The following is a 25,146-nucleotide window of genomic DNA, read 5'->3' as shown; positions in this document are numbered from 1 at the left end:
AATTCATTTTGAATTTACAATTTTTTCGAATGTTATACCATATAATAGATCAGAGTTATCAAGTTGAAATATACAAAGATGCAGGATATTTAATCCTAACTTAATCTCTTGAAAATTATAAGAAGTCTTTATAACTAACGGAGGTGCAAAAAGTAAGAGTTGCATGCAGCTAAAATATTATTGAAATGAAAAATATATACTATTTAATTATTTTTATTTAGCTAATTAGTTAGTTTAGCTCAGAAACACACACTTCCAAGTAGGTAGTTCAGATGCAAATTGATAATAGGTGCTCCAACTAATTGAGAAACAGGTTGAGCTTGAAGGAGCACCAAGTCGTTCATGAATCCGGATTCTTGGGCTTATCGTTGGCTCTATTTATAACCGATCGTTTATCAGCTTAGGGGGCCACCCCACTGCCACCCCCTGGAGGAGATCCGCTGCAGATCTGCGATCGGAAAACGACCTTAAACGCCCTACCGAAGAGAGCCAAAGCTCCCCGGCTTCGGATTCTCCAAAGAAAGCTCTGGTCTGTCCGGCGATTAGTGGCGACGATAAGGTGTAAAGAGTATTTCCAGTTCAGTTCTCCCAGCGATCCCCTTGCATTCGGAACGGAACTTTCTAAGACCTAGCAGCTATCATCATGTGGACAGATCTCGCGGGCAAGGTGATCTTGGTGACCGGAGCCGGGGCCGGAATCGGCCAGGCGTTGGTCAAGCAGCTTGCCGCCGCCGAAGCCATCGTCATCGCGGTGGCCAGGAAGCCTGAGCAGCTCCAGGAGCTGGTGGCCTTCGATCCGGTGCACATCCGGCCGCTCCAGTTGGATCTCAGCGGCTGGCAGGCGGTGCGCGAGGGACTGGCGAAGGTGCCTCTGCTGGATGGGCTGGTCAACAACGCCGGCGTGGCCATCATAAAGCCTTTCGAGGAGCTCACCGAACAGGATTTCGATACGTAAGTGGATGGTTTTCCTATTGCCAGCTAAATTCTGATAAGCCTAGCTTCGGGATTCGAATTTTCACACTTTTGGGATCTATGACAAAAGTAGTTTGTTTAAACATCCATATTCATCAAATGTAAATTCCTGGCTCATTTAAATATTAAATGAATAGAAAAGTGTTTAGTTGATATACCTCGAAAACACAACAATTTAATCAACCTTATCTTATGTTTATAACTTTTTATTACCGGCAAACGTCTCTTAGCTTATTTGATATTCAGCTTTCCTCACTAAAACTAAAAATAAAAATAAAATACATAATATAAAAATTGATACATAAACAAGATCAATTTGGATAAGCTATTTTAAACTACAGCTGCATATGTAGTGTATTTATATATTTCTGACTTAATTATCTAAAAATCATTCAAATTGTAAATTTCATAATGTTCATAACTAAACGATACTGTCGTTCTTATCAAAAGTTGGTTCTGTTGCTTTTTGGAAGATCACGATCACCGAATCGTTAAACTATGATAACGATTATTATGATCAGATTATAAGAAAGGGCAACTGAAAACCCACTCTAATTGACCTTCAGTATTCATTTCAGCATTAAACTATCTGAAATATATCTCTATCTTACATATGTTATGGAAATACGAATTGGATCCAATTCTAACTCAATATATGATTTCAATTTCCTTAAAGCCACTTCGATGTGAACATCAAGGCGGTGTTCAATGTCACCCAATCCCTGCTGCCACGCCTGAAAGATGGAGCCTCCATTGTCAACGTGTCCTCGATAGCGTCGTCCCGATCCTTTAACGGCCACACGGCCTATAGTGCCACGAAGGCGGCCCTCGATTCGCTGACCAAGTCCCTGGCCTTGGAGCTGGGTCCGCGCAAGATCCGCGTCAATTCCGTCAATCCCACCGTGGTGCTGACCAAAATGGGCGCCGACAATTGGTCGGATCCCGCCAAGAGTGGGCCACTGCTGGCCCACATCCCCCTAAATCGCTTCTGCGAGGTGCAGGAGGTTGTGGACGCCACCGGCTATCTGCTGAGCAGCAAGTCGAGCTTCGTGAACGGCCACCACATCCTGCTCGAAGGAGGATACTCCGTTTCCTAAGACTCCCACGTTCATTTCAATGTGTGAGCCCGAAATTTGATACAAATGAAATATGATTGAATAAAAACTGTGGAAGTTCCATGATTTTATAACTATTTCCATACAATAAACACTAAAGTGAGGTAAAAAAATGCCATTTTGTTGCTTACGAATACATACATCTTTTGAAATGTATTTATACAGACAATTTTGTGCTTAAACCTTAAGTTTTGTGCCTAAAACTAGAGTTGGAAAAATATCCATAGATACACAATTTCTTTTTATAATAATCATCCGTTTACGATGATGAACGATCTGCAATAGGCTCTTCCGTCGGTCTAAAGTCGTTTGTATTTGCACAATATTATAGTAGAGAGTCGCTGCTCAACGCATGCTGGTGTGGATGCCACCTGAGCTAGGCACAGATCTTGCCCTGCTGTTGGCTCTGCATTTGCTGCTGTTTCTTCTCGCGCTCACGGCGACGCAACTTCTTGCGCCGGCGATCGATGACCGCCAGTTCGCCCTTGATGGTGTTGTAGGCCTTGCGCAGATCCTGGATCTGTTTGCGCAGGATCGTGATGCACTCGTCGGAGCTGAGCGCTGGATCTGGAGTGGTAAGCGGACTGTTGAAGCGAAAAGAAGCGGCGCAGGAAATTCACTTTGCACTTACCCAGCTCAACGAGGAAGTTGTACGGACATGGACGCACGCCAGAAGAGTTGGTCGACTGGATTGCCTGCTGCAGTTGCGTCTGCTGCTGTTGCAGCAGTTGCTGTTGGGCGTTGCCCTGGGGCATCATCTGTTGGCGAGCGCTCTGCCGTTGCTGCTGCTGTTGTTGTCCTGCGTTCGGCGCTATGTTATCCGAGTTGTCGTCGGTATCGGAGCCCGCTGAAAGAGAAGCACATGTCAATGGGCTTGATCAATTTGGTTAAGGGATAAAGTTAGCGCTAGCTTACCGGTGGCGGTTGTGGTTTTCTGATTGCGCATTCCGGACACCTGGCGTCGCCTCTTGCCCAGGGATTGGAGCTGGGCCGCCACGGCAGCCGCCGCCTGGGCGCTCATCGGTAGTGGTTTGCGTGTGCGTTTGCGCTTGTTCAGCGCTCCCAGTCCGGTGGAGTCCTCGTGCTCGAGCTCGACATTCTTTTTCGTCTCCTCGCCACTCTCATCCTGGCTGGCCGAGTCCGGCGAACTGTTGGGCGCCGAGGGATTGACCTCTCCCGTCTTGGCCGCCTGCTGTTGCTGGATGGCAGCAACTGGTACGGGTGGCGGCGTATCAGGCGGCAGAGGCGTAATGCCAACAATGGCTAGCGCCGAATTCACGGCGGTGGGTAACTGATCGCTGCTACCGTAATTGGGCGCTGGACTGCCGGGTATGGTTTCCTCACAGAGCAAATTTATGGAATCGTTGTGAAGATCGCTGATCAACGGCGAGCTGGCCGCCGGTGCAACCACATTGAACAGTTCCTTGCCCACGGCGTGCATCACAAATGGCCGCGCCACCACTGAGGCACTGCTGTTGGGAGCATCGGCCATCTCGGCGTCTAAAACGTAATTGGCGGGCATCTCCGGTGCCGCTTGAAGCACGCTAGACTGCTGCTGCTGCTTTTGCGGAAAATTGGAGATGACAGTGGGTGCTCCGCCGCCGGCTGCTGCTATTACGCTTCCGGCTGGTGCTGCTCCTCCTGCCACCACAGCTCCGCCCACTCCTGTATAGGCTTTCAGCAGCAATCCACCAACTTCCCCCACTTTTGGTGTGGTCAGGAACGTTTTGGGAGAGATCAGGACGGGTGCGGGCGAGTTCGACGTGGAGCCAGGACTGTGACGCATCACTGTGGCGGCGGAGGCCACCATGAGGGCTGGCGTGGCCACCACTACAGAGGCGGGGATCTCGGGAAGCACAATGGGAATGCCGAATGAACTGATATTCTTCGACTGGCCCTGAGACGGACCCATCTCCTCTTGCTGCTGAAGCTTGGCCAGCGGTGGGGGTTGAGCTACCCCGGAGAGCTTGCCAGCGAAGGAGCTACCCTCTGCGGGCTTCAGAGGAATGGGTGCTTGGATTCCTGGCATAGCCTTGGCACCCAGTTCCAATTTAACGGGAGTAAGAACCGGTGGCGTGGGTGTGCTGCTGCTGGTGCCCTCGGTTTCGGCGGTAACCGCCGTCGCCATAGTGGCTGTGTTAGTTTGACCCTCCTCTGGCTGGGATCCCGGACTCTTTTGCTCGCCCGTTGTTGTGGTCGTTGTGTGCTCTTCCGCTATCACATCCTCGATGACCAGGCGCTGCTCGGAGTCGGTGCTGTCCATTGATTCATCTGAGAATCCTGCTCCTGCAGTGGCAGTTGAGTTCGGAGTGTGGGCGGTGGGTGGAGTACCTGCCGTAGAGCTGGCCAGCGAGAGGGCTCCACCAACCGGCGTCTTTCGCTGCTGGATGGCACACTCCAGTTTCTGAATCGTCTCGCTCAACTCGCTGTTCTTTGCCGGAAGCGAGGACTCCAGAATGGATTTGGTTTCCGGACTGCTCGTTGCTGGTCCGGGTCTGTACAGTTCGCCCAAAAGTGGTCCCGTTTGTATCTTGAGTGGTTCGCTTAAAAGCTTCAGGGTGTCCAGCTTGATGGCACTGCTACACAGCTCCAGTTTGGCCGTCGGGCTTGACACCACCTCCTCACGCCCTGGTGTCTTGGCGGTCACGGCGGGTTCCACCGGTGGCTTGCTCTTGTTGTTCTCCACCTCCTCCTTTTTCTGACTAATGGCCTTCAGCACCTTGTCCGCTATGGAGCTGGTCTTCTGCTCATAGTTGCCGGCATCCAGGTCGAAGGGCCCCACAGCTCCTGCCAGTAGGATTTTAACGTTCTCCAGTTTCTCAAACTTGTTGTCCTTGGACTCGCCCGAACTGTAGCCACTGCCTTCGTTGGAAGTGCTCAGCTCGAACACGTTCCTGGTTTCGATGAAGGGGCTGCCCACAATGTGGGGAGCAGGCGGCTGTTTGCTGGCATTGATGGCCTGCGGTGGTGTACTCAACTTGGGCGAGGCCAGCACTGGGTTCGCACCCGTGGGTGGTGTGCTGGGACAACTCAAGGCAGCTGACACAGCTGTGGGCGTTGGCGTGATCACTGGCGTCACTGCAGTTGTAGTGGATCCACTTGCCGAGACGGGCGGCGGGCCAGGCGTAGTTGGAGGCTGCAGTGCATCCGTTAGCGCTCGAGTGGTTTCTTGCACAGTCTGTGCCAATTCCTCGTTCAAAGCGGTGATGTTCAGATTAAAACTGGGCGACTTCCTCAGGGCATCGAAGGGTGTGGCATGATGCGGAGTCAGTTGGCTGTAAGTCGAAGAGGCGGACAGCTGGGCGTGGCCGCTTGACGTATTTGGAGTACTCAAGGGGGACATGGCTTCCGGTGTGCCTGCTGCGTATGATTCTACTGTCCCCGAGGTGGCTGGTGCTTGTTGCTGAGCCTTCTGTTCCACCGGCTGCTGGACTTGATCCTTATCCAACTTGTAGATCTTCGACTTTTCCAGGCACAAGGCTGGCTCCTTCAGTGGAGAGCCCCTCTTTTTCAGCTTGGGCGCTGTTAAAAGGCTCAACGATGATGTCATACCACCGTAGCCACGCTCGCGGCCAGCGGTGGGACTTTGGTGCTCCAGGATGTGCTGAATGGCGCTGGCCTTGAGAGCTTGCTTCCTGGCCGCCGACCCGACCATCACTGGGGCTGAAGCAGAGGCACTTGCTGCCCCACTTGGTCCGGAGACTCCTGGTGTTGGCATCACTGCCGTGATCACCGAAGCAGCTCCTGCAGTCGCCATAGCTCCGGCTCCAGTGGCTCCGGCACCTACAGTTCCGCCCACAGAGGCCATTGGAGAGATACGCTTTTCAAACTCAAAGGGCTCCGTGTCCTTGAACTCATACACATCCGAGGATAGCAGCTTTCGCATGCTTATTCCCGAGCCTGCAGCAGCTCCTCCACTGCTGCTGTACTTCGACTCCTTGGCCGCACCGGACGAGCTGACCTGTGTGGCATTGGCTGGCTGCGAAGCCGCTGCTCCCGGCGTCGCTCCTGAGACAGTGCCACTGCTGATCTCCAGCTTGCTCATATCCGGTAGGGAACGAGTGGCAGAACTCGAACTCACCGCAGATCCTGTCGAACAGAAGGAACTGGACGAGGAGGAGGACGACGAGGGCGAGCAAGCTGCCGGCATTTCCACTTTCAAGCTTGCCACAGGTTCTGCAAACTTCTTTGACTCCTGGCTCGTCAAGGAAGAGCTAGCACCTGTTCCGCCAACTCCACCTGATTGCTTCTTGAGTAGCTCTGCCTTCTTGGGCACATGCTGCTCCACTGACTTCTTGCCGCCAATTGTAAGGGGCTTCTCCACGATCACCGATGTGTATTTGGCCGTAGTAGAGCCCGATCCGGATGAGTTGGCTGCTTGGGGAGCTGAGGTATTTCCGAATCTAGCTGGCGCTATCAGGGTCGTGGGTTTGATGTCCGCCCCCGACAAGAAGGGTTTGCTCTTGGCCTCCTCCTCCTTAGGCTCCGTTTTGGGTTCGATTTTCAGAGGCTCTTCTTTGACAGCCAGTTCCCTTTTGGACACTGGATCATGATGTAATTTGGAGGGAGTGGCTGTGGGCTCCTTTTTGCCTGCTCCAGATACCTTCGGTTGTTTGCGGTAGTCGGAGGATTGCGAGTCCTCGTCCGCATAAGATTCCGTTTCCGACGACAGTTCCGTAGAGCTGCTCTTGGCTGACGACTCCAGTTTGGGCTCCTTTTTGATGTCCTGCAGCGCTGGCTCATCCGAAGGCTCTTTCTTTGCAAGATCCTTGCGCTCCTCGTTGCTCGCTGCGTTCGTCAAGATCTTTGGCTGGAATCCCTTAAGCTCCGATCTAATCTCGCTCAGATCATAGTCACGACCTTTGGCGGAAGCTGCGCCACTGCTCATGGCACGATTGCCTCCAGCGCGGGATCCCCGCAAGGCGGCAGCCTGTTGCTGCTGCTGCTTGGACGGAGCTGCTCTGGCCGCCGAGGGTTCCTCTTCCTCATCATCTTCCTCCTCGGAATCATCGCTAGGATGAGCAGCGGGTGCCGTGGAGGAGGCCCTGCTGGCCACGCGTCCCTTTCCTGGCGTCTGTGCTTTGCCCGCTTGTGGTTTATCCTTGGTGCTCTGTCTCTTTGGACGCCGCACCGGCTCATCGGAGTCTGAATCGGATTCGGAGGCCATGGAGGCATCGGAGACTCGACGTGGAGTGGTGGTGCCGGGAACAACTCGCGTCGGACGCTTCTTCATCTGTTGCTGCAGTTGTGGCTGTGAAGCTGCCGGAGACTTGGTTCGACCAGAGTGCGCCACCACCGATGAGGGTGTGGTGGAACGCGGTGGCATGGAGTCGCTGCGTCCCCGTCCGCGCTTGGCTCCTCCCGTTGTCGGGGTCTTGACCACAGTGGAGAGCAGCGAGGGTGTGGAGCTGGCGCCTCCCAAAGATCCCGACTGTGATGGAGCTGGAGGGCCACTTGAATTTCCCGATGAGGGTGGCATTTTTGAGCTGCCATCCTTGCCTGGCTGATGCTTATCGGACACTCCTGGCGGCTGTGTGCCCTGCACCGAAAGGGAACCACCTCCACCGCCACCACCACCACTGCCGCTGTTCGCACTACTGGTGCTGATGGTACGAGTTTTCTGCTTGGATCCCTTGGTCAGGTTCTCGGCAATCCGTTCGCGTGGCACCCACTCATCGTAGCGATTGTTCCAGCCTGTGTAGTGGACCAGGTACATCGGCACTCCGCGCTGGACGCTGATCTCGATGACCTTGGCCTCGTAAGTGCTGCCATGCGAGCTGGGCGACTTCTTCTCGTGGTAGTTCACCTTCAGCTTGTCCCCGATGCCCACCACAAAGTCGCCGGTGTCGATCTTCTCCACGCTAATCTTCTCCTTCTTCCGCTTGCCGCTGCCCGCCTGCTTCTCCTCCTTGTCCTTGTCCTTCTCCTTGTCCGCCTGCTTGCTCCGCTGGTGCTTCTCCTTCTTGGTGGACGTGGGCTGGGCGGTGGCAGCTGCTCCGGATGTGCTTGTGCCAGCAGAGGGCGGTGCAGCGACTGGAAAAAGAAGGCATATTTGTTAGAGAACGTCCAGTCTTCTATAATTTATTAATAATTAACATGTTACTTCTGGTTATTAATTAATTATTGGTATGTATACATATATGGGTACACTTTGTTTAAATACTTTTCACAGCATTTCTATCATTATCATTCAATTACTTGAAAACAAAGTATTTAAACCAAATAAACCAACAGCAAAACAATTCATATTTATTTACAAACGCCCTCGCGCATTTTCGCATTTTATTTATAAACATTACTGAGACATCTTTGTTCGAAAGAGAGGGAAATGCCAAGGAAATATGCCTTCAAAGACAATAAATAACTTAATCAACATAAAAGCATAATCGTGCTTGTATTCCTACAGATATATCCACGAAATACACGGAAATGTATTTGATAAAAAAGCGTTTTGAAAAGCTCCCCAGTTAGAAAGAGAGGGCTGATAAATTAATTAATTTGCATTTTCACATTAGTGAGCCATCAACACACCATAACTAACTTGCTGGTGTTAAGCAAAGGAGCATTCATTAAATATCTTTCTTTCTGCTTTTGTTGTTTAGTCATACCATAATACCTCGAATCAGAGGGAGATGGAAGATAAATCTGTTGCTTATCAAATCACCATACCCATAAAAACAAACAAAGCAACAAGTGCTTTTGTCAAAGCTTTCCATCTGCAGATATGAGTGTTTTAACGAGTTCAGTTCCTCTTTTAACTTGCATTTTAGCTATTCACTCTTGGCCGACTACTTTTGCTTAAGTATCGATACTGGGAATCGATACTTTCAGGTGTGCTGGCGACCATTTTGCGCGTGTTGAAAACAGGAAAGCGATAAAGTCGAATCTCACACATCCTTTATCTACAACTGAACTCAATAAGAATGATGCCAAATTTGACTAATTAAATGGCAGAAACAAACAATATATGTATATGAGATTTCTGTAAAGCAGCTTTTACTACCCTATACATATTAGTCTTTAGCGTTGCCAATGTAGCTACATATGTTGTATCAATATTTCATATATGATACCCAAGTAAAGCAAATGATCTCTAATCTAGGAGAAAGTTTTGTTTAGCAAAGTTCAGATTATAAGTTAATCTCATCGATTGAGAAACACCAACGCGATGGCAAGTGAAGCTACCCGCGGCTAGGGTATGGAAAACAAACCAAAGAAACAGGGTTGCCAGCTGCGAGAAATATCGCATACAGGCTGTTGTGTTGTCAAGAAGCGGCTGGTAAACAGCCGAATTAGCGCTCCAAAGATTGCTTATCAATTAAACCAACGTCGATCGGGGGCCAGAGGCTGCTGGGGCCAATGACGCCACTGGACAAACACAAGACATATCACTAGGAGGCCACATAAAACCGCAGTGAAACCGATTCACTGGAGCGGCTAGAAGCAGAGCGCGGGGGAGCTTGAGATTGGTTTGCATTTATTTCGAAAGGAATCGACTGATTTACCGGTGGTCAGTTACATAACCATGCGCTTGCTCAGGCCCAGTTGGGCGGGATTGGTGCGTGGTAGGCACCACCAGCACCACCGGCGTTTTCTGCTGACCACCAGTCGCGGGAGCAATGGAGAAAGGGAGGAGCAGCAGCAGCACAGCAAATGGAGTACCCCCGGTAGCAGGTCGGAGCAACTGCTCTATGCTGCCATCTGGGCAGGTGGCCTGTCCCTGGGCTATCACTGGCTGACCGACAAGAACAACCATGTGCTGCTCGAGGGGCAAAAGGTGCCAAGCGAGGAGGAACTGGAGGCAACGGCCCGACTGTGGCACGTGACCACCAGGAAAGAGCTGCCCACCTACAGGGCCGACCAAGTGGAGCAGCACAACTGCGCTGAGAAACGTGTTTGGGTCACCTACGGCCTGGGCGTTTACGATGTGACAGACTTTGCCGAGAATCATCCCGGTGGCGATAAGATCCTGATGGCTGCCGGCAGTGCCATCGATCCCTTTTGGGCCATCTACCAGCAGCACAATACGCTGGAGGTGCTGGAGCTTCTAGAGGGCTTTCGCATTGGCAATCTGGAGGGTCAGGTGGTGACCAATGCGGAGGATGAGCTGGGCTCACCCTGGTCGCAGGAGCCGCAGCGCCACGCCCTGCTGAAACCAGCCTCCAAGAGACCCTTCAACGCTGAGCCACCAATTGGCCTGCTGGCCGATCAGTTTTACACACCCAACGATCTGTTCTATGTGCGCAACCACCTGCCAGTGCCGGTCATCAATCCGGCGGATTACGAGCTGGAGATCGAGGGTGGCGTGAAAGAGAAGACCCTCACTCTGGAGGAGGTCAAGGCCCTGCCCAAGCACTCGGTTACAGCGGCCATTATGTGCGGTGGCAATCGACGCTCCGAGATGACGAAAATCAAGGCCGTAAAGGGTAAGTCGTCTGTTTGGGTATCTCTCTGATTCCCCTAACTCCATTTGTTTCTATTCCAAGGACTTTCGTGGGGAGCTGGCGCAGTGGGCAATGCCAAGTGGTCAGGAGCTCGACTGTGCGACGTACTGAGGGAACAGGGCGTGCAGCCGGATGAGACCAAGCACGTGATCTTCGAGGGTGCCGACCTGGATCCCACTTCCCACCCGTATGGAGCATCAATACCACTCGCCAAGGCACTGGATCCCCGGGGAGATGTCATCCTGGCCTACGAGATGAACGATGAGCCGCTGAGCAGAGATCACGGCTTCCCCATTCGCGTAATTGTGCCCGGCACAGTGGGCGCCCGCAACGTGAAGTGGCTAACGCGAATCGTGGTGGCGGATAAGGAATCGGACTCCCACTGGCAGCAGAACGACTACAAGGGCTTTAGCCCTAGCACCGACTGGGACACGGTGGACTTCAGCAAGTCGGATGCCATCCAGGCCATGCCGGTGACCTCGGCCATCTGTACGCCACAGCCAGGGGCCAGGGTGAAAGTGGACGACAACGAGGGTCACATCACGGTGAGGGGATACGCGTGGAGCGGCGGCGGCAGGAAAATCGTAAGGGTGGACCTGACCAACGATGAGGGAGTAAGCTGGCACGTGGCCGAACTGGAGCAGGAGGAGATGCCCGATGGCAGACACTACGGCTGGTCCCTGTGGACCGCTCGCCTGCCCGTTTCCGAGGCCCAAAGGAAAGCCGGTGACGTGGAAATCTGGGCCAAGGCCGTTGACTCAGCGTACAATGTGCAGCCGGAGAAATTCGAGCACATCTGGAATCTGCGTGGCGTGTTGGCCAACGCGTATCACAAAGTCAAAGTGAAGATTGTCTGAAGGGGAGATTTCTTGTAATACTCAGATGGGAGAGGACTTTGGGAGCGAAACTAAGAACAAAGCTTGTCTACAACAAAAAATAAGAAACAAGATTTTGGAAGTCATTGGTTAAACTTCGTTTTCACTTACCCGATGGTGAAGCATCCCGACTGCGCTGCATCTCCGCGGAATTGGCCTTGCTGGAGGCGGAGGCACTACTGCCCGAACTGATGTTGGTCTCTTTTTCCATGCTGTGCCTGGTGGAAGCGGCCGCCACAGCCGCTGCCTTAATCTTGGCCAAGGGCAGATCCGATTCGGCATCTTTGTTCATTCCCGTGGTCGCAATGGCAGCTGAGACACTTGCCGTGGCTGATGACGAGTTGGTCGGGGTGGAAGCAGCTGCCGAAGTGATTGGCACGGCTGTAGAGGATCCGCTGGCTCCCGATCCGGCCACTGATCCCGACGATGTTCCGCTGCCTTGAACTACGGTTGACTTTTCCTCGTACTTCTCCACCAGACTCTTGACCTTGCCCTGTTGACTGCTGGCCGCTGAGCCCTTCCTTTGCTTCTTAGGTGGCTCCACCACCACGCTGGATTCGCTGGTATTGCCCGACTCCTCAGCGGCGGACTGCGAGGCGGTGGAGACGGCTCTCGCTGGCGTAGAAGAAGCTGCCGCTGCTGCTGCTGCTGCACTGCTCGATGTGGAAGCCACCACGTTTGTCTGATTGGGCTGGGCCAGTTTGCTGATCGTCTCCGTTTTCGTGGTCTCCATGGGCTTGGGAGACGCCACTGAATTGGCTCGCACCAGGCTTCTACCCTTGCTGCGGTTGGAGTTGCGCGAAGTCATCAGCATGGAGCAGCCCAGCTTTCGATGAAAATCGCCGTATGGTTGCAGGAACTTCTTGTACGCCTGCTTCACAAGATTCATCACACTCACCGTGCAGGGCGTGAAGCCCAGGCGCATGGCAATGAGTTTCCACTGATTCTGCGAGGTAACGCGGTTGTAACCACCTCGCTTCTGCACCGCACGGAACAGACGGTACAGATCCACATCCCGGCTTAGAATCGAGGGCACCTTGTTCAGCGGTGTGCCCCGGTCATCCATATACTTGTACAGCTGGGCCACAAAGCGATCCTTCTCCTCGTGCGGCTCATCGTCGGAGGAGTCCGAGTCAATCTCGCCCTCGTCATCGCTGGAGATGTTCGTGAGGCCGAACAGCGAGTCCCTGTCCCAGTGGGCAGGCAGAACACTGCTGTCCAGAAACTCGAGAGCCGCCTGCACAGCAGGCACATCCTGCTTGCCCGCCACTTCGCGGGTGAACTCGGTGGCCTCCTTCTTGGGCACCGTGTAATAGCGGCCGTCCTTGAACGAGCGCACCAGGTATTCGTCTTTCACTCGGATGCGAACGGTGGCCTGCGCCGTGGGCGCCACCACCAGAGCGGGGAACCACTTCTCCTTGTCTTTCTTCTTGGACTCCGTCTCCACGCACACCACCTTGCCGATGTTCTCCTCCTTCTCGTTCACCACCTCCTTGGCATCGCTTTCGTCGTCGTCCTCGGAACTGTCCTCGTTCAGGTGCCCGCGCCGTCTGCCCCTTCGACCACCCACCACGGGATTGCCAAAGTGTTCCGGATGGGTAAGTGGCAGCTGATCCAGCGTCTCGCTCTCGTTAAAATGCCTGCCGCTCTTGAGGCACAGAGCCGTTCGCCTGAGAGTGGTGATGTCACCATCGTCGAAGACCACCGTGTACTGTGAGCAATCCTGGATCTTCGTGATGGTAGCCTCCACGAGTTCCTTGCGATCCGGATGACGCACCTCCACGACCGCACCGACGCGCAGTTGGCCCGTTGGCGCTTTGATGGCATCATCGGAGACAATGCCGGATCCTAGGCCCTGCTTATAGGCCACCTTCACCTTGATATTGCGCACCACCTTGCTGACCTTTGCCTCGCAGAAGGCGCCCTTGTACTTGGCACTCACCTCCGTGCCCACGGGCAGCGATGGTGGATCGTCCATTTGCTGAAAGACAAAATAAATCCGGATTCAGATATGTAAGTCCACTTGGATAAGTAGCGGCAGACCAGCTTGGGCTACGGATATACGCTGATGAGAATGGCTAGCACCTATACCTTCTTCGTCTGCTCCTTGTCCTTCTGGCTTCGATTATACGATAGCATAGCGATTCGCGAGTTGCTTTGATACATTTTGAATGGTTTGAACTTAGTCGTTTAAAGGAACAATATTCTAAATACGCTTTCGCTGACACTTAGTTTAATGGACTACTGTGCTGAATCGTGTGCCACAAAGAAAACATGTTTACGATTTCGTATGCTGGCAAATGTGAGAAAGTGACAGGAGCCATTTGCTTTCCAAGTTCAAATGACGAGGGATCCTAACTTAAAGTTATGAAGTTCAGTGTCATACATGTAGAAGTGCTGGTCCCATTGCAACTACTTGTAGGATTCCACATGATTTCATGACTCCATTGAGTAGTTGAACATGGAGCAGTGTTATTATGAAATATTTCCCACTGACTACGCGTAATTAGATCAATTGGCTGGCACTTTGGGTGTTTTGTTTTGGTCTCTGACCACTTACCTGCATCGTAATCTGTGGATTTCTGTGTTGCTGGACCAAGTTTAGGGATCGCTTCCACTAACTTTCGCCTGGCATCTTGTCCAGGTGCCCGATTTAATCCTTTTTTTCCGGGTTTTCGATCCTTTTGTTTATCAAGTGGAGCGCAGCGTTGCCGCTCTTCTTCTTCCTGCGCTGCTGTACCACCCACAAGGTGGAAATTTCGTTTTCCCAGCCGCCTGCGCCAAGGATGCACTGCAGCCGTTCTCGAAATGTGATGACAACGGTTTCAGTTTGTGGTAGCGCAGTTTTTTGGGCAGCTGGTCATCCTCGGTCTTAGTTTATTCCCAAAGATACTCGTTTAGTTTACGTTTTTGGCGCATGAAATTTTCGTGAAATTCTAAAGATGACAGAATACCGATAGCTCCTATCGGCGGCAGTGGGTAAGAATGTGTGTGAAACAGGGTTGTTGGATGTCTATCGACATACACCAACTGGGGCGATAGATGGCGCTAGTACGAAGTTGAATACAGTGTTAGTTGCAACCCATAGATGGAGCTATAATCATACATTTGAAATGCCCATAGATGGCGCCATCAATAATCAGTAGATTCGAAATTGAATAACAATTTTTCGTAGTAGATCTGCATAATTTGAATCTTGTTTTAACTTTGGCACCAGTTGCTCCCCCAAAAATGCTGAGAATCAAAACACATTTGAATAATTCAATACTTTGTCTGCATTTTCTTTACGTAAACTTAAGTCTAACATTTTTTTTACAAAAAAAAGTTACATACAAATAAAGTACGGCGGATTATTGTTTAGCTCTTAATTTGTGGACAACTCATTTTGGATGACTTAAAACTTAAACAAACGGAAATCAACAAATGTGTACAAAGCCGTGACAAAGTGAAAGGCGCTTAAAATGTTATATAAACAAATTCATAAAAATTAATACACAGGACTTGCGCAGAAATCTCGAAAGTTCTAAAATACTTCGAAAATATATCTAATAGTGCACTTTTCTGTGGTCTTTTACTGGCCAACCAACCAACCCATACACTTTTAGGTAAATATCCAATTGGCAGAGATTTCTGCGCAATCAATTAAAGATTTTTCTTTTTTTTGTGCCGCAGATGGAATGGGAGTAAATACTGTGTGTTTAGTGTAAGCGGATTGCAGTTAAAGCCTAGGTTTAATCGATAACTATAAATAATGTAAAGTACACGGTGCAATTCCTCGGCAATTACCTTCTCAGTACTCGGGAATTCACCCCGCTAGGAAAGTAGGCGTTTCTACTTCGTACTCCTCAAACACTGTACAGGGTGGTGTTATCGGGGTCCACCTGTACCGCCTGGACAATGAAGCGCTTGCGGTCCAAAACATCGAGGGGTGCAGCCGGCTAGGAAGGGTAAATCGAAAATGAATTAATTAACAAATTGCAGTTTTTATTAGGCATATGTGTGCATAACTCTAAAAGCAGGAAATTGGGAAATCGGGTCATCAATTACATTTTATAGAGAAGATTAGACATGCAGGTGGGAGATATTAGCATTTCTTAGCGGGTTCAAAAAACATAAAAGCAGGACAAGTACTCACACAATGCAACTCCCTTCTCCCTCTTTTTGCCTCAACTCAGCTATATTTATTTAATGCATTTCATTTATTTGTCAATCCTTAACCAATCGCTAAGCAGAAGATGCTAATTAAAGTTAGTTTTTTTCGAGAAAGTTAATTTAACAGTATCACAAGAGTTTTAGGTTTCTCAATCGAACAAATTTGTGTGTTGTGTGTGCTGTGGACTGTGTCTTGTGGACTCTAAGAATAATACTCGACATTTTTAATCTAAAACGAAACACAAAAGAAACAGAAGTAAGAACATACATTTATACAGTGACTTAAATTACGTAAAAGACATAGAGTGTGTGCTAGCAGTTGAACAAACAATAAAGTATTAATACAGTCTACTCTAAGATTAAACAAAAACCAAAAACAAGACAGTGGAACCTGAGACCTGTGAACTAATTCTAATAAATGTTTTTCACTAATCAATTGCTTAGAATTACGCTTTAGTTATTTGTAATTCTTTTGTTTGAAGAACTGGCAATAGAAATGGATCCAAAAAAAAGTAAACTCTTAGGCGGAAACTAAATTGCTTAAGAATTCGCGCAGAGTGAAGTTCTATTAGCTTTCAAGCTCTATTATTTATAATTCTGTAAATTGCCAAGAAACTATCAACTGTGGGGAACAACTACAATAAGTAAGCGAGGAACTTGTCGGGACAGCTTAAGCTAGGGAGCCACCACCAGGAAGCAACCGCCAACCAACCAAGGACGAGCACAACCGATCCCCAGCCCAGACCAGACCAGATCGAAACCAATCCCTGCCCGCGGAGCCTCCGGGGAGCCCCCGGATAGTTGTGTCCTATCGGGTGCCACTCACGTCGGTGCACTTGCACTGCGTCTCGTCGAAGACGGTGCCGGTGGTGCAGCTCTGGTTGTAGCGGCAGACGCAGGTGCAGTTGTCGTCCACCCAGTACTTGTTCTCGGCCTGCTCCAGGCACTTGTCCCTGGCGTCCGTGTTGTGGCACTCGCAGCGGCACAGATCCTTGCGGTACGACTGGTACACGTTGCAGTCCTCCGCTTTCGTGCGGCAATCGCAGCGGCACTGCGTGTGCTGCTCCACGGTGATGATGGTGAACGGCCTCCGTCCGCCGGTCGCCGCCCGGTCCACCTTGCGCACCCGCAGCTGCACCTGCTCCACCTCCGTCGGCTGGCAGGAGATCAGTGTGGATCCGCAGCACCCATTGCAACGGCTGATCCGCGTGCACGCGGGCATGTAGTAGTAGTTCGCCTCGTCCTCCGCCGGCGGCTTCAGCTCCACGATCGTCGGTTGCGGGGAGCAGCTCGCCGGCGTCGCATTCCTCACGCTTGCTGGGGATTGAGGATGGGCATAGGGATCAACTAATTGGTAGATGCCCAATGATCGGGTATTTGATTAGTTATGCTTACATTTCATGATGCTGCGCTTAAAGTTTTCTGCAAAGAGGGATAGTTTGTGAATGCAGTTGTAATGCCGCATGGAGGTGTCCCAGTACTCACCCTTGGAGGAGGACATCTCGCCGGAGACATCGTAGTCGGCGCTGGTCACGTTGGTCAGCTCTGCGGACACGGCCAGTGGCAGCTGTAAGATGGATTGGACATGGTTTCAGTTCATCCGCACATTCACTTGGACTTAGTCACAGCCCATTCAAATCGAACTCCCCGTCGAATTGACGCCAAGATTCCATTGAAAAACGGACGGCAAATGCATAGAAATGGTTTGAATAAACATCACATCGACGCCATCGTGCGTCACCTGCTCATTTCGACTGTTTTCGATCGCGATTCGGCGGTAGCCGTTTCCAGCGGCAGAGGAGCAAGTGAATCCGCACCGTAGCCACGTGCCACCGAGTTCTCGGCGTCGTCGACGACTTGGTTTCGGCCAATTTGCACGTTCGCACATATGTATGTATATTTGTGACGTTGGCCGTGCTCTGGGCCATGAATCATTAGCGACATTTGCGACTCCAGTCGCTAATTGTCCAATCTGGCGGAGATCGGGCGGAGATCGGAGATATAGAAAACAGCAACAGCAACAGCAACAGCAGCTGCGTCACAATGCGGAGAAAGTTCAAGGGCAAATGACAAACGATCGCCGAGGAAATGGCATATTTTAAAAGTTAACTAACCGCCGCGATACTAACGATCGTAGAGAAAGAAGCTGGGGTAACTATTTTCACAGTGGGGTTCACTGTTCTGGGTTCAGATTAGCAACTAACAAAGGCAATACTAAATTTATTACTGTGTTTTTGATTATCAGCCTGAGTAATTCGTTTTAAGGCAGAAAATAACTAATTTCCTAACTCAGAACTAATTCCCAAAAAGAATGCTTACCACGAATAATAGATTCGTCAAGCCAAATATTTATTCATTGATTAGCTTCCAGGAAGCGAATTGCAGTTGGAACACTAATTGCCATCCGATATCGGAACTGTTTTTGTTTCGACTTCTGCGTCCAGTGGGTATTTGCCGAGTGCCCAGAAACCGATCCCCACTTGTTTACCCAGCCACTGCGACTGCTCCACCGTAATCCCCAAAGAAAAGGAACCCTTCCACCTAATATATGTACATATGAATGCACACATAAATCTTTTGTTGATCTGGGCACCGGCGCAAACAGAACTCTTGGTTTCCATGGGGGTGGAGTTGGAAACTACTGGGTGTGGGGGGCAGTGAGTAACGGGCAATTAAAAACGTAATGCGAATTATTTGTTTTGGAATCAAGGCGGCACTCGTTATCAATGCCAAAGACGCAGACAGAAGCAGAAAGGCGCGCACTGAGCGAAATCTGGTCTACACTTTGAAATGGTACTGGGCCGGCAGTGGAAACTCCTTTAAAAGGTATCCGTAACTTACATGTATTCTATTCTACATACATAGAGTTCTGCTTTGGTTTCATTTAATAAGCAGATTAGCGCTACTGATACTCAGTAATCTTAGTTTTAAGGGAGCTACAAGTTAGTAATTTAATAAATTCAGCTAAAAATGCACTTCTGGTGCTATTATTAGTTGCTATTCCTTTTCGCTGCGTGCGAAGATGCGGAGACAACGGCGCCACTGTCCACCGACTGCTCCCGATCTTTGGTGAGGTTTGGGGTCTGGGATTGGGGTCTCAAATCTGGGATCTGGGATCTGGGATCGGGTTGGGGTTACTGCTGGGGTTGGGGTGTGCAGCGAGGCTGCGCCTTATCAAGCTGCAAACAAAACAGCGGCGATGATGCTGACCCAAATAGGCGATGTCTCTAGGCGTCGCAGTGGCGCCATCTAGATGCAGCCAGATGTTATAGCAATACTATCTAAATACAAGACTAACTGCAATTCTTCACTCCTGGGATTTCGCAGGATGGTTTATGTTTGCAGAAGCGATTCTAAAGTGGCACGTTCTTGTTTATTTTAGAAGAAATGTAGAAAAACCCAAAAATAGTGTAATGGGAATGCCCCTTGGTACTCAAAAAAATTCCAATTCAATTATATCACTCGAACCCCTCTGATAAACCCCACATTTTTCAACTTGCTTAGAGCAGCTTTCAAATATCTGAACTGGATCTTAATCTTTTTCGATAATATACGTACATAACTCCCAATATTTCTGTATTTTGTTGGATGCTGGAGGGATTGTAGCATTTGGCTTACCGTCAATGGTTTTCCGGATTCCGCGGCCGCTCCTTGGCAGCAGCTGCCCTCCAGTGCACCCGGCGCACCCGGCGCACCCGACGCACTGGGATCGTCCGCCTGGCGGAGCAGGCGCACCTTGGTCTGCGAGGAGAAGGAGGACGTGGCGGCGGCGTAGAAGAAGCGCTGCGATGGCTGCCTATTGTTCGGGGAGACCAAGGAGCCAGCCGCTGCCTCGCCAACGATCAGGAGGAGGAGCAGCAGTGGCAGGAGGAGCAGGTTCTGCTGCATGGGCTCCAGGATGCGGTTTCGCATTCGGTTTCGGATTCGGGACATGGCCATGCGGATGTGATGGAAGAAGGGCTGCCAATGGCGTTTGAAGGCAATTATCTGAAGCAAGGGGAGAATACATGGTTAATATCGAACTTAACTTAACCGACTTTCAGCTCCTACAACTCATTAATTTGTAAATACTAATTTAAATTGAATTCCGGCGTTACAATAAGCGGAAGTGAACGATTGGAAGGTGATTCATGTGTTAAGCACACACAAGACATTTCCGGTATCTGGAAACTCGGCTAAATTTGGCTTGGAAAATTCTCTCCAGCCGCGAAGATTCGAGATTTGAAATTTTATATTTTTTAACTTTTTATGCCGGGAGAGGTGTAAAGTCGCCCTTTGTTTCCAGACTCCCTCTGACTGATTTACGACTTGATGCACGGGTCGGGTTGGAAGACGACAGCCAGAGATTCGTATTGTTTTCCTAGGCTATCGTCTTGGTTTATTTGCTTCCCCTGCACAATGTCAATTCTTCGGGCAGGTGTGTTCTTCGGGTGTGGGTGACAGGTGGGCGGGCACGTTTTCCATTCGAATTGGGGTCAGTGCGGTTATGAGCGCGATGTTGACCAACTATGAAGGCAGCGAAAACCTGCGACGGCCAACTTGACATTGATACGTCTAAACGTCTTATCACTCGAGGGTACGAAATGGTGCGTCAGGCATATCAGTGAGACAATCAAAAACCGGACGTTAGTCACCAGCTGCACTAGATAAACAGCCCCCTTAATCTCTATTGCAATCATAAAGTTTTCAACAAATATCTAACAATGCCGAGTAAACAATGGGTAAGCTAGTTCAAGACGGTTACAAAACGACTGAGGTGACCAATACGCTCCCTTGCGCACACTGCTTACACGGTACTAAACAATGCACTGCCACTACCACTACCACTTCTGGCCATGAATGAGTCGCGTTTGTTCGACGGCTGTCGAAACGGCTATGTTTCATTCGATATGAACATGCCCTGACTCGTAAATCAGCTACAGTTGTGGCCATTGGAGCCCTCCAAGCCGGCAAAAGGCGGCAGGATTCTTGTGTAATCGCCGACAATGTGGAATACTCGATTCTCCGGGAATTCTTCAGTCGGTTTCCTGTTTTAGGAACTCCACTTTGTATGCTAAGTGCGTAGGCAGTTTAATATTTCCTGCATATGACAGTAAGCTTGGCTCGATGGAAAAGAAATCCCAGGTACCATGAGCCAACTGAAGAATTCGCGTTCTACTTGTGAGCTGAAGAATTCGCGTTCTGCTTGTGAGCTGAAGAATTCGCGGTCTGCGCCTTCAGCTGGTAAGTTCACGAATTTATTTCCAGTGCAGGCTCCACTGTGGCTTTGGCATTTAATGCATATTATTATTATTATTTGTTTTTATTCTCGTCACTCCCTTGCGTTCGTTCGCATATTCTTGTTCTTGCTCTTGTTTCTTTTGCGTACTGCTTAAATGTGAAAATTCTTATTATAGGTCAGTTCGCGTTTCCCTTTCAGCTGCTCAGCTTGTGCTTCTTCTTGGGCTGTCGATAACGAACCGCACGCCCAGTGATAGTGATAGGTTCCAGTAATACATATCTACATACTAATGTACATATAGACAGATTTGTGCATAGCTGGCTGGTCAAGGCGCTTTATCAGCCTAGTGAATAGCAATAAAAACAAATAAATAAATGGCTATTGTAAAATCGCAACAGTCGTTCATTCATTAAAATGCAAAACAAAACAAAATAAGACGAAGAAGTGAGGCAGATGTAAACATAGCCATATAATATGCTCCCCCATGGATAGGATATACATACATACATACATATGTGTAGATTGGTTCTGGGAAAAGCGTCTGAGTTCAGGAGCTTGATTCGCTATATGGTATAAACAGATTGATCTAGGACCTTTAAATAGTTAATAGATCAGTTAATAGATCATGGCATTGCGCTATGAAAAGAGCAGCAAATGCTTTTTATTGTAGCATCGTTTTAAAGTCGAAAAGCGATTTGTAAGATACAGATAATAATTAGAATGGGGCAAATTGCGGGTATAATATAATATCATATAAAGTTCTCAACTTTAACTGATCCTAACACTGAGCTGAACAATTTGCGTGGACCTTTTCGAAGCGATCCTGATTTCGTGCAGTGCACGAGGGAAGACGAAGAGAGCAAAGTGAGAAGAGAGTGATGCAAGCAACAACACAGGAAAGGAGATAGCAGAAAGTGTGGGGGAGGTGCTGAAAGGGGAAGGAGAGCAAGATCGGGTGGTGTTAAAAATAGCTTTAAGCTCGCCTTGTAACGGTACTCCTCTGCAGCTTCAATTTGTGTGTGTTTCTGCACTTGCGTGTTTCGGTGCAGCGTGGGTGTGCAAGTGTTTATTTGTGGGTGCAATCAACACACACTCACGCACACAAGAAAGCAGCTATCGCTGTTTTCCTTTCTGTTTTCCTTACTCTATTTGGCTCTTTTTAACAGTTAAACAAATGCCTATTGATATGACAGACCCAACGTTTTGTTCTTTTCCTCCCGCTCCCTCTCCCTCTCTCTCGCTCTGTTGCCAGGTGTCACGCACCTGAGTGAATCATCTTGACATTCCTGTGCCCTCTTGTTGTTGTTATTCTGTTTTTCGTTTTTGGCGGCTGCTGCACAAGCTTTGTGTGGACTAACAGCTGTTAAGCTAACAGTGGATGGACAGCATCGGGATAAATTCCAATTGGATTTGCGAAAGTATACAAATTGTTCACTACTCTATCTGAATAACATTTCATTAGATCCCATTTCGGCGTTTGGAATGAACGCGGGTTTGAAAATATGTTTCGAAATATATGGCAAATTTTTGAACTCTGGATGATTGCACAACCTGTCGCATCGAAGGTCTCCTCAACCCCATTCAACGGTTAATATTGCGCGTCTAGTCAGTTATCAGTTATCAGTTGTTGTTGTTTTTGCTACTGAGGCATTTCGTCAGCGCAGATATTGCAGATCGTCAAGGAGTGAGAGAGACGGGGAGGGAAAGATAGAGAGAGAGAGAGCGCCAGGTACTGACTGCGTACAGATTACAAAATTCAGCACGTTTTTAAATTATAAATATGAACGCGAATACTTATTGCGAAAGCGCCAGGCTTTTGTTACTCCTCCTACAGGTCGCTTTCAATACCCCGTACTGAAAAGGTGTGCTAACTTCAGGGCAATCTGGTCAACAATGAGTATGTGATAGGTGGCAGCTAGTGTGCCAAAATACGCAATTAAGACACTGTTTACAAGCTTTATTCGAAGATGTTGACCGGGGAAGAAAAGATTGAACCTACAATGGTAATTTGATCTATGCCACAGGTATCAAATAGTCTATAGAGCTGTATCAAGTTTGCGCAGGTGCCAGCTGTATTTACTCTCCCACTTTCGAGGCATTCCTTCCCGGTGCGTCACCCGAAGATATCAACGCATATAAAGTAATCTCAGGGAGGAGATGGCGAGAAACCGAAAGGAATCATCTCGGGACCGCGATCCCCACTTGGGCGGTCCCCAATTACGCGAAGGGAGTTCCGCCGACCAGGCAATTGCTCCCTGCACAAGAATTTCAAAACAAAATGAAGACTCGAGCGTTAATGATAAGCCTGCGGAGGCGGAGGCGGCGGCTGTGGCGTCGGCGGGGGCGTGGCAGATCAGGGAACAGGCCCAGAGCTTGTCTCCCCGTCGGGCTATTCGCTCAGGCAAATCAATTACAATATAGACATGATAATAACTCCACTGCATCCATGCATGGGCCCATGTGGATGGGGAGCAGCAGAGCAGACAACAAACAAGTAACGGCAAAAGTTGGGGCTACAGGAGGGCAATGGGCAATGGGTTCTACAAGTTCTACAAGATAAATTATGGATTTGCTCCCAAAGGGCTTCCAAAGGGATCGGGTCAACGGCGACGTCTGGAATGCGAGCTCAAGCTTAACCGATTTCAACTTTTGGACGGCGGAAATATTGAAAAGTTTTTGAAAAACTAGAACATATTTGAAATAAGGTTTCTGGTGAAGGTGCAACTTTATCTAGGTATAGTTTCCTTGTAGGATATAAAAACTTTCTAAACTGTAGGTCTAGTTTTTCCATGGAATATATACTACATTTGCACACAACTTTATGGGTCATTTTCATGTTGCTGAACGTGATTGTTTTACGTAACAAAATAGTATTAAAATAGAATCATTATATATTGTATTAGGTGTGACTTTTGTGAGCCAACTTTATCATGAAACGTGTTTCCTTTTAATAAATAAAACTGCAAATTTGCATAAAAAACAAAATTATTTTTATAAAATGGCATCTAAGAACTTGAGCACTTTAAATGTTTTCACTAAAAAAACACAAATCATCGCCATCATTAGTTTGTTGAACTTTATTGACGATTTATCCGCAATACTCGATGATAAACAACTTGATATATTGCAATTTAAGGCAGCGACCACATTTAAGCCCAGTTCACTTGCATTAGTGATTCACTAATCTGCGATTCGCATGCGATTTGACGGATTTTGATTTGAATACCGATTAAGCCCGGCTTAGACTTTGTTTTCAGTCGCGGGGGAATTCAAGCGCAACAGTTTTCACATGGGTTTTCCACAGACCCACTGGGGTAACTCAACAGCCAGATCAAAAAACGTTAATTGCAATTGTACTTTTTGTATCATTTTTTTTTTCGTTTGCATTTGTTAATGATAATACAGTGTTCTGGTTTTGGTCGAAAGCTATTTGGAAAAAAAAATATAACAACTGGCTGTGCGCTGTGGAGAGCTTTTTTAAGGCCCGGCTTCAATGGGGCAGAAGTGGAAAACATATAAACAATAACAAAAAGCAGGTTCAGTTTAAATGTTAGTCGCAGTCGAGGGTCGCTGGCTTGAGTGTTTACGGTGCTGATTTGTGTTGAATTAATTTTGAGAAGCCACCACTTACTCTATGGACACACTGCTCGAAAATTCGGAATATTCTGTTTCATACGGAGATCACCAGCACAAATGGTTTAGTTAGCACGAAACGGAAAACAAACAAAAAAAAATATTGTGCACAAATTGGGTTTTGTATTCGTCGTAGTCGGTGGCGTTAGCCTCGCGGAGATCGGCGCAGCTGCGATCCAAACACCAGCAAGTTCCGTTCAAAACTGTCGAGTCGTCGGTGTGGGCCAAGTTACTGCGCCCCTATCACAGTCGCCAATAACAGTAGCAGTAACCAGCTGTCGCAGCATTGCGCTCTCCACTCCGCTCCGCTCCACTCACATCCAATCCGAGCCGCTCCGCTCAGCGCTCTCCCTGCTTTGGGGCCTGGAGCGGATCAGCTGGCAGCTAACAGTGGTTGCACGAGATCAAGACCACTGTTAACGCTGGGAGACCGCGGTCCGACTCACGCTTTTGAAGTGGCATACCTCCACATGTTTCTGGCGCAGTTCTCTAAACATCTGCAATCAAATTTGGAAAATTTTTTAAATTCAATTTTTTTTGTAATTTTTTTGTCAGTTTTTTGATGTTAGGATGCTGTAGATTCAAAAAAGTAAGAAATGTCCCAAGTCTGAAGTTCTAAACCCCATAACTCAACTTATTTTAATCTGATTTTGAAGTGGCATACCTCTAAATGTTTCTGAAGCAATTCTCTAAACATCTGCATTCAAATTTAGAAATACATTTTTTTTTTAATT

At 48.8% G+C, this 25,146-nt stretch overlaps 4 protein-coding genes across 8 annotated transcripts; 2 read left to right on the top strand and 2 right to left on the bottom strand.

The window, feature by feature from the left end:
* The first annotated feature begins 286 nt into the window (after positions 1-286).
* LOC6550266 (L-xylulose reductase) lies at positions 287-2,164 on the top strand. The gene is made up of 2 exons (XM_001977681.3): positions 287-951; positions 1,649-2,164. Exons 1-2 carry the CDS (start codon positions 644-646, stop codon positions 2,067-2,069), a joined length of 729 nt encoding a protein of 242 aa, XP_001977717.1. The 5' UTR covers positions 287-643; the 3' UTR covers positions 2,070-2,164.
* On the bottom strand, positions 2,121-14,394 carry LOC6550265 (mucin-19). Of its 3 annotated transcripts, XM_015155650.2 has the most exons (5): positions 13,967-14,394; positions 11,518-13,387; positions 3,003-8,120; positions 2,719-2,934; positions 2,121-2,654 (listed from the first exon to the last, which is right to left on the bottom strand). In XM_015155650.2, the coding sequence occupies exons 1-5, from the start codon at positions 13,970-13,972 to the stop codon at positions 2,464-2,466; spliced, it is 7,401 nt and encodes a 2,466-aa protein (XP_015011136.1). In that variant the 5' UTR covers positions 13,973-14,394; the 3' UTR covers positions 2,121-2,463. The 3 variants fall into 3 exon arrangements, with proteins under 3 accessions (XP_015011136.1, XP_001977716.2, XP_026838322.1); XM_001977680.3 differs by lacking the exons at positions 11,518-13,387; positions 13,967-14,394 and adding an exon at positions 8,757-9,033; XM_026982521.1 differs by lacking the exons at positions 11,518-13,387; positions 13,967-14,394 and adding an exon at positions 8,345-8,511.
* Positions 9,307-11,425, top strand: LOC6550264 (probable sulfite oxidase, mitochondrial). The gene is made up of 2 exons (XM_001977679.3): positions 9,307-10,513; positions 10,574-11,425. Exons 1-2 carry the CDS (start codon positions 9,613-9,615, stop codon positions 11,386-11,388), a joined length of 1,716 nt encoding a protein of 571 aa, XP_001977715.1. The 5' UTR covers positions 9,307-9,612; the 3' UTR covers positions 11,389-11,425.
* Positions 14,395-14,663: 269 nt separating the features above from the next.
* On the bottom strand, positions 14,664-24,885 carry LOC6550262 (vascular endothelial growth factor C). 3 transcript variants are annotated; one of them, XM_001977677.3, is made up of 6 exons: positions 24,411-24,885; positions 19,177-19,545; positions 17,044-17,125; positions 16,954-16,980; positions 16,385-16,875; positions 14,664-15,344 (listed from the first exon to the last, which is right to left on the bottom strand). In XM_001977677.3, the coding sequence occupies exons 2-6, from the start codon at positions 19,495-19,497 to the stop codon at positions 15,252-15,254; spliced, it is 1,014 nt and encodes a 337-aa protein (XP_001977713.1). In that variant the 5' UTR covers positions 19,498-19,545; positions 24,411-24,885; the 3' UTR covers positions 14,664-15,251. The 3 variants fall into 3 exon arrangements, with proteins under 3 accessions (XP_001977713.1, XP_026838046.1, XP_026838047.1); XM_026982245.1 differs by lacking the exon at positions 24,411-24,885 and adding an exon at positions 20,687-20,705; XM_026982246.1 differs by lacking the exon at positions 24,411-24,885 and adding an exon at positions 19,802-19,820.
* Positions 24,886-25,146: the final 261 nt, after the last annotated feature.

The sequence above is a fragment of the Drosophila erecta genome, unplaced genomic scaffold (genome assembly GCF_003286155.1).
Source record: "Drosophila erecta strain 14021-0224.00,06,07 unplaced genomic scaffold, DereRS2 tig00000126-arrow-pilon, whole genome shotgun sequence".
Classification (NCBI taxonomy): Eukaryota; Metazoa; Arthropoda; class Insecta; order Diptera; family Drosophilidae; genus Drosophila; species Drosophila erecta.
The sequence above is the reverse complement of the archived record's forward strand: the minus strand, read 5'-3'. Positions and strand labels throughout refer to the sequence as shown.

Excerpts from the sequence above, each read along its gene's own strand:
- LOC6550266 (XM_001977681.3), top strand. The coding sequence starts at position 644 with ATGTGGACAGATCTCGCGGGCAAGGTGATCTTGGTGACCGGAGCCGGG. Across the intron at positions 952-1,648 it reads ACCGAACAGGATTTCGATAC|CCACTTCGATGTGAACATCA; the intron begins GTAAGTGGATGG and ends ATTTCCTTAAAG.
- LOC6550264 (XM_001977679.3), top strand. The coding sequence starts at position 9,613 with ATGCGCTTGCTCAGGCCCAGTTGGGCGGGATTGGTGCGTGGTAGGCAC. Across the intron at positions 10,514-10,573 it reads GAAAATCAAGGCCGTAAAGG|GACTTTCGTGGGGAGCTGGC; the intron begins GTAAGTCGTCTG and ends TTCTATTCCAAG.
- LOC6550265 (XM_015155650.2), bottom strand. Across the intron at positions 2,935-3,002 it reads GAAAACCACAACCGCCACCG|CGGGCTCCGATACCGACGAC; the intron begins GTAAGCTAGCGC and ends CTTCTCTTTCAG. Across the intron at positions 2,655-2,718 it reads CAACTTCCTCGTTGAGCTGG|ATCCAGCGCTCAGCTCCGAC; the intron begins GTAAGTGCAAAG and ends TTACCACTCCAG.
- LOC6550262 (XM_026982245.1), bottom strand. Across the intron at positions 17,126-19,176 it reads AATCCGGAAAACCATTGACG|CTGCCACTGGCCGTGTCCGC; the intron begins GTAAGCCAAATG and ends TCCATCTTACAG. Across the intron at positions 16,981-17,043 it reads CGAGATGTCCTCCTCCAAGG|AAAACTTTAAGCGCAGCATC; the intron begins GTGAGTACTGGG and ends CCCTCTTTGCAG.